Source organism: Charadrius vociferus, unplaced genomic scaffold (genome assembly GCF_000708025.1).
Source record: "Charadrius vociferus isolate BGI_N301 unplaced genomic scaffold, ASM70802v2 scaffold363, whole genome shotgun sequence".
Lineage (NCBI taxonomy): Eukaryota > Metazoa > Chordata > Aves > Charadriiformes > Charadriidae > Charadrius > Charadrius vociferus.
The window spans coordinates 1,784,414-1,792,995 of NW_009647942.1; the positions used below are offsets into that span (position 1 = coordinate 1,784,414).

Sequence of the window (8,582 nt, forward strand, 5' to 3'; positions counted from 1 at the left end):
AATAAGGCTGCTTGTCTAGCTTTTTTGAAAGAATGAACATCAACTTGTTAGAGTGTGCTCTTATATTATATAGTTGAGAAATTATAGATAAATAACTCCAGTGATGCATTTAAGATTTAAAAAAAAGAAAAAAAATCCAGTCACCTTTTCAGAAAATCTCTTTGTGAAATACCAAGGCTCTACTTTTAACAGCATCTCCAGAAATCATCTTAAAGTCTGTCTCAGTTAAAACAGCATTTTTTTTCCAGCGTGGACAAAGAAAATACATCTCCTACTGCTTATAGTCCATCACTTCAGGTCTAACAGTTTTGGAGCAACTCTAACAGTCAGACACCGTCAATCTTGCTGCAACTGCTACTATCTCGTCATAAATTCGTCCCCAAGTAACGCCAGGAAGATAAACTTAATAAACACCACCCTGTGCTTGAAAAATAGCCCCTTCACTTACTTGAAAATCTTTCTCTTCCAGGATCTCTTTCCTCCACCTGACAAGGAAGGCAGCACAGACGTACAAGTGGAAGTGAGAAAAACCCTCTGGTTCAGACTAGAAAAAATAAAAATACATCATCCTTTCAATACACAAATAATACTTTTGATCACCATATACCCCAGTGTATTTTTATGACATTCACTACTAACTACAAATGCCAAATAAATATCTCGCTTTTTGTATCACAAACACGTTTGCATTTCATGTATGCCAAACCTATTCACAGCTATTATCTGTAACAGGAATTAAGGTGAGGTATTTCTTGTATTTAAATTCATTCTTCCCAGATGTGTTTTCCATTTCTGATGCTATCCATTAGCTTATATCTGGCATGTAATACCGTACCGGCTAGCTCAACACTGTGGCATGAACATATGCCTCATCTCCATTATTAAGAGCAAACTCTACTACTAGTAGTCACTTTTTCATTATAAATTCTGCTATAGGGAATTATTAAGCATTTTAAAAATATACAACTTGGTTTATATTTGACTGAATTACAGGTGTTTACTAAAGGAAAAAAATCTACTCATTGTAACACAAAGCATTCACAACTCAGATTTGTATTCAGACCTGCAGCTTTCTGTTCTAGTTCAAGTCAGCAGATTTAGTCACTTTATAAAACTCCCCCTAGAAATTAAGATTTTATACATATACTGAAGAGTTTAGAAAAATTTGTGATCCTACTTCTAAAAGACTTCACTAGGTTTTCTTGTATTACCAAATTAATCTTAGATTTTATTTTCTATACTACTGAGAACTGAAAAAACAATTATGATATTTAATTATCAATGTGATGACTGTGAACTAATGCTATGTAAAATCTCATTAAAATAACATTTAAACTTAATAATTATAAAATTAAGCTACATAATCTGACAAAGGTAGGGATACTTAAATGATATCTAAATAATTTATAAGATCTAATTGTAGTACTTTAAATGTATAGCAATTTTTTTCATATTCTCTATTGGTCATTTTGAAACTGCAGTTTACTCTTTAGAAAAATACAATGGTCTGTTCAAGTAAAGTGAACTGAAACAATTTCTTACGTAAAAAATAACATGACAAAATTTTTCTATTTTATTGCTATTTAACCTAGAAAAGCACAGTAATCAAAACATTCTACACAACATTTTAACCGTCCAACAAAATAACCTCACTGCTATTGCAAGCGGAGGAGGAAAAATATTCTCCTCCTCCTACTTCTCATTCTCCTCCTACTACTTCTTCTCCTCTGCCTTTGACTGACAGAAGTGTATACAGGGTTGGTACAAACACCACGTCAGAAGCTAGAGAAACTACAGATGATCCTGTCCAGCAAATCAGTAAGAGTCAAGAAAAGAGGTAATGCCAATTATCTGCAGGGAAGTTTTAAAAGTTTAAAAGCGTAGTTAGAACTGTAAATACGAATTAGTTAATTTTGGAACCAGAAAAGTAAGATTCTGATCATAAAATCCTGTGATATTTTTCTTCTCTAGGAAAACACTCTACTTGAATAACATTGTAAAATCCCAGGACAGACAAAGCATATGGTAATTTTAACTAGACTTCTCTCTAGAGTTTGTCTTAATCAGAAAAATTCAAGTAAAGCCCAATTTACAATATTAAAGTTGCAGTTTTACAGAATCATGAACTGACTACCACACTCCTGAAAAATCCATGTCTGTTACTTTACTGTTGGCATTTCTCTTGGGATGGAAAACTAGCATATATAAAAGCATAAAATGGTATCTCAAGAAGACATACTTGTAAGCAATGTGCTGCTACTACTTATCACATCACATACTATTATGGCAATATTTAAATAATCATACACAACTTTAAAAAATGCAAAAAGCCAGTTGTAAGAAAACAACCCACTTCCTACTTCATTGTGTAAATGAATTTAAAGAACATGTAGTATTTCTTTAAATTCACCCTTTCATAGTCTTTTATAACAATGTAATCTCTAAAATAAGAAAAAATATTTTCAAATTTTATTTTTTAAAAAAATTAAGTAGAGAAACAGTAATTGTGGTCTATTTTTTCTCAGCACTGAACTGCAAGCAATTTCTGACTTTTAATGTGAATTTTAAAAATGTCCTTTCAAGTATCAGGCTTTAATCATACATTAAAAGTTTCTATTATCTTGGAATATACAACATAATCTCATAAAAGTGACAAACTACCTTCAGATTTGAAAGGCAAACAGTGCAGTAATGTCCAATGAAAACAGACTGTGTTTAAGACTAAGTCAACAGTCTGTACAAGAAAACACCAACATGTGTGTCCCAGCAGCCTGCTCTGAAGTATGTGCTGTCACTGATGAAGACTTTCTGGCATAGTAAGAACCAGCTCACTTCACCACGGAGAACAATGATCTGTGTTTTTAGATCTACTTCGAAGAAGAGATAACTGAAGAGCACGGCACCAGCCTGGGCATTTACAATCACACAGGAAAGCCGGGAAGAAGAACAACGATGGTTACGAGACGGAGGGAAATAAAGCTGGATTGAGATTGCAGAACAGGTAAAGAAAAGAGATAAGAAAGAGGAAGACTATTTTTGCAGATGAAGAAGTAGGAAGACTGAATAGTCTGTAAGCAGAAAAATTTAATTTAAAATAATAATTATTAATCAAGACATTTTATGTATTGCATTCTTTGTTATCCTATCTGAACACAATAAAAGTTTACATTTCTTTAATTACATGACATGAGCAAGAAAGAGGGAACTGAAAGGAACTGGGTTTGGTATTAATATATACTAATTCCTCCTCCAACATCATATAAGTTCTTGACAAGCATAGGGGAGAAGGGGGCAGGATTAAAGAAATCTGTCTGAAAGCAGCATTTTAACGTTCAAAGTCAATTTGCAGAAGCTGTTGGCAAAATTATTTATTTTGCCCTCTCTTATATTGACTCACAAAGCAATATTGCCTAGGAAGTCAAATTAGATCATCAGAGTATTCTTTCTTTCTGATAATAACCTAACATTCTGATTTTAAGCCCAAGAATTCACTCTATTATCACATAATAAAGAAAATTCTTCCACAGCCAGAAAAGTTGAGATAAGTGGCTTAAAAAAAATTAAAAGCAAAAAAACCCAGAACTGCAATACTGGAAACTGAAAATGTTTTTGAGGAATTGCAGAAAAAAAATATCTGGAAGTATATAAGAACCTGTACTTTTTCTTGAGATTTTTCTGTTCAACCTTTTTTTTCCCCAATGCAATTTTCTTCAGCTCTTTTAAATGAAACCAAATAGGTTTAAATATGCAATTCATTAGAGAAAAAAATGCATATCCCCCTATAGATTTAAAAATTCATCATGCTTCAGAGATAAGTCTAGGCTACAAAGTATTTCCAATGGATAGTTTTAGACAGTTTTGGAAATTGAGTAAAACAGCTAATGCATAATTGCCTTTTCTAACACCTGCTACCTATTATACTTTTCCATTTGTAGCTTTTGAAGTTACAAACAGTTTGATCTCTAAATGTACAGAAATGCAGACTACCAGCTAAAAGCTATTTAAAATCAAATATAAACAATGACCTTGATTTAAATATTTTAGCAAAAGATCTCAAGACAGATGTACAGCCTTCCAGAAGACTTATTCTGAACATATTACAGACAACTCAGAGCACATTATCTAAGAACCATCTGTCATTATCAATAAAAATCATTTAGATTGTTAACATCACAAATATCTCATTGCCCTGCAAATGCTGGATCTCCTCTGCAGCTGAAATGAAAGGCATTCTTTATACTGCACTCCCCAAACTTCTTGAATTAAACAATCACTGAAAGAATTCAAATTTTATTGTATGACTAGACCGATTATTGTCTAGTCAACGATTAGTCTAACCTGTTTCCCATACCCTGGGGACTTCAGCATTTAGGGAGGGTAATATCTCATGGTATTATATTTGTTGATAAAGTAAATACAATAGGCGATTATTTTTGAAGTACTCAAAATGATTAAAGCTATGAAACTGTGCCAGGGTTAGGTATCAAACCACATTTCACACTCAAATAATGGCTCAGACACAAGGACTTTCAAACACTTTGTGATTTCAGATAAGTAAAGCAACTTTTAGCCTCTCCATTTTTATTACATTACAAAGAGCATATAGTTTAGCTGTAAAGAGGTTTAAGTATTTTTTCCAAAACTATCCAAGCAATCTATGGCAGAAAAAGAGAAAGAAGCCAACGCAGGATCATCATGGAAAGTGCAATGCTATGGCTGCTTCTCCAAGATTTGCCTTTTCCGTCAGCCAGGAGCTCCGACTCAATCCACTGTCAAAACAGACTCAAGAGTTGCTGTCTGAGAAGAAACACAGCACGAGCACACCACAGAGAAGTCGGTCAGTGTAATTACCCTGCCACCAGGAATGACCAACAGCAGATAACTACGAGCATAAGGGTGCAAGCATATAGCGGTACCTCCCCTGAACACTCTTCCAACTTTCAATGATTTTGTGCTCAGAGATGTCCTTAGACAAGCTGTAGAATATGTCCACTTAATAGTTGTTAATGGATTTGTCTTTACTTACCCGCGCAAAGCTTTTTGCAACTCTAAGCTTTTTTGGTTATCACAAAGTCCTTTGGCAAACAATTCCAAAACACAAGTGTTTGCTATATAGCCTGTTTTAAGCCCAACACCTGCTAGTTTCATTCAAAGCTCTTCAGTTATCGCTTTGAAAGAGAGGATGAACAATCCCTTCCTATTCACTTTCTTCAGTCCTTTCACTTTTCCTTCTTTTTTGCAGACTATAATTACTTTTTTTTTGGTCTATTCCACTGTTCCACTATCTTTGCTTAGCCTTCTTAAGCATCCTTTCTTGTACTTTTCTGATTTTGAAATAAGGTCCGAACTGTATACAGCATGTAAGATGCAGAAAGAACATAATTCTCACAGCTGCATAAAGATATTTTGTTCTCCTTTTCTTTCCCAGCAATTCCTAGCTTTTGATTTTTCTTTCTTGACTGCTACTGAGCTCATCTTTTCCTCTTGCGCGTAAGTGTAGAAAACTAACTTGAAGCCCATAGTTTTACTAGTAAAGTTAGGCTTGTTCCAAATGCACACACTATCACTTTATATTTGTCCACGTGGAATTTTACCTGTTATTTACTTCCTGGTTGTTTAGAGCAACATGAAGTCCTGCAACTCCTTCCTATCAACATCTCACTTTTACTATTCTCAGGAACGCAGTGTTGTCAGCAAACTTTGCTGTCTCACTCCAGTATCCATTTTCCCTTAACTTCAGCAGAAACAGCTAAAACCTCATCACAAATTGTAAAAGAATTACCTGTGATTTCCTTTAATTTTGAAACCTGCCTCCTTATTCCTACCATCTGTTTTCTATCCTTCAGATAGTTATTATCCATACAAGGGCATTCCCTTTTATTCCACAGCTGTGTTTTTTCTTTAATAACCTTCAGTGAAGAACCTTCTTCACTGTTTTCGGCTACATCATCCTGGTACATATGTTCACTGGCTCTTAACGCTTTGCAAGGTGTAATTTCTCACTACAAAAATCATGACAACACTTTCTTAAAATGTCATATTTACCCATGGTGAAAGAATATTATGATCAAGTTTAGAGAATACTATTGAAGTCACCTAAACCTTGTCATTCTAAAAGTTAATGGAATACTTCAAGGATTGCAACTATTTTCATTATATTTCATTGTACTTCATCACAGCAGCCTATCAACTCATGTAGGATCACAACCTTCTCCCTGTCAGTTTTACAGTCAGTTACATAATGAAATTTTGATTATTCTGTAGTGCTAAAAAATTAAATTGTAGTCAAGATACATGTTTAAAAGTATTTTACAGTCATACATAAAAATACCTCTTAGAAACATTTAATTTTGTTGAGTTAGCACATTTTGGATTGTCTTCTATCATTTTTTTTTTGTTTCACCATGACTATTCCCAAGGGGATGATCCTAAAAGGAGTAAGTGACCAACAGTACTTGTCTAAACTGAATCTAATCTGACAATAAACACAGCAACAAAGTCGGATCATTTGTGCTTTAAAAAAAAAAAAAAACAAAAAACAACCTTGCTTGCAGGTAAGGGCCATAAGTAGCTGTTTCTAATGCAAAAATCCATCAATAAATATGAAAATTTATGGGTTGGCTTGATCTTTGCATTAAAAACAAATCTGATCCAAACACATTTCATAGGACTTTAAAATCTATAATGGAAACTAACATTTTCAGGTCATAACAGCAAGCTAGAAGTATCTGACACAGCCAAAACACCATGCAAAAATTATCTCAACCATCAGTGCTCACTGTAAGACCCTTATAGAGAATTTCACAAGAACTGTCTTCACATTTCCTATTTCTGCCAGGAAAAAAAATTGTTTATCTTACAACGTTCTATTAGATTTGGCAGATTTATGCTGAAAACTAGGTGACAATCACCTTTCATAACATTTTAGTAGTTGGCCTCTCTGATCCAGTCAACAACAACCTGGCAACAGTTCCCAAAAGATGTGTTGCGATATAAACCTCTGCTGCGAAATCCCAGCCACAAGGAACACAGACCATTGCTGGAATTTTTTTGGATCAATGTCTTGCTCTGTTAGAATGATTCATATGGCCTGCAAAATTCATGGTGAGACTATTAACCAGTATCAAATATAAATGGATGCTATTGATAATTACTATTTACTTGATTTATCTAGTCTCCCAGTAATCATTTAGTTTTAAGAAGCATTTTCCATATAATTTTCCACATATGCTTGTATTTTGAGAACAGAACTTAAATTACTGCCCCCTTCCCTTGGTAATATGTTCAATTCAAATAGAATAAAAAAATAACTAAGTTCAAGTATTTGACTTTTTTGTCCTAGCTTTTCCAGAATAAACTGTGGTGACAAAAATGCAATGTTTCTCATTTGGTTCATTTAAAGAGTTCATCATGAAATTTTTAAAGAGTTCATCACGACTAGGATGTCAAGCGGATTCTTACTCGATTAGGTACCTTCGCATATTGAAATGTGTTTTTCTCTTATAGTTATTTTTCTCTTCATGAGTGGTGGTTTATTACCTTCACATACAGGGAAGTTGCTAGATCTTAGCAAAGGAATGGAACTTCACATGCAATTCCCTTATAGTCCTTTCTTGCTGAATTGGGTATTTACAGAAGAAAGTGGAGTAAGGCAGTTATCTTGGAGAATGGCTTTGATACAAATGCAAGGTGATGCTGATCTCTACACAGGGAGAACAATTACATTTTGCAACACTTATTACCAACCTAGGTATATATGTAAGAATTATGCATACTGAAACTATCAGAAAGCTTATTGATTTCTTTTCTGTAATTTCCCATGTTAATAAGCCTCTCCTCATCTGCAGTGAAGAGTGACCATTAGTTGTTCTTTGTACTTACTGGAGAAAATATTACTTCATTTGCTGCTTTGAATTTTTACAAAGCAGAAGGCAAACAACTTCCATTTTACCTCCTAGTTATGGCTAGGCACAACATGGCAAGAACAGGGACGGGGCAATATGAGCATGAATTCTAACAGTGATAATCAATCACTGCGATTTTAGCTAACAACAAACAACATAATGGCAAGGGATGAGGTATAAACCCCCAATCTAATACACATATTTATAGCTGCTTTAGTAGAAAAAAACCCCTACTTTCTGCAAGTTTTTCTTCCATGTAAGTATTTAAGACCAAAAACTCCTAACTTGTTTGGAGATGAGAACAGCAGGACCAGCAGCAAGAACTAATGGCACTACTCCAGGCTGGTTTCAGTGCATTAACAAAAAACAGCCACATAACATTATAAGTCTTCATCAATAACAGTGGATAATTTATACTGTTTAGGTTTTAGAAAGTGGTTGATTACTTACAGCTATATTTTCTTTTGTTCACCATAGTTAATGTATTAAAGAACAAAGTATTTTGGTTAGACCCATCAATATAGTTCCTAATTACCTTACCAAGCTACGGCACAGCGTAATGACTTAAAGTAGAGAATCTCTATGTAATTAACACTGAGCATCATTATGTCCTTTACTTCCTCTAAGAGCATGAAACACAAGCACACAATGTATTTCCTCTCCTGCATGAGTATAAAG

General features: G+C 34.1%; 1 protein-coding gene across 1 annotated transcript in view; it reads right to left on the reverse strand.

The window, feature by feature from the left end:
* Positions 1–8,582, reverse strand: part of TBC1D22A (TBC1 domain family, member 22A) — a gene marked incomplete at its 5' end in the record, with an annotated part of 176,622 nt that overhangs the window by 36,980 nt on the left and 131,060 nt on the right. The window contains one exon of the mRNA XM_009883220.1: positions 449–544. Within this exon, the coding sequence (XP_009881522.1) occupies positions 449–544 (96 nt within the window). The remainder of the gene's footprint in view (positions 1–448; positions 545–8,582) is intronic.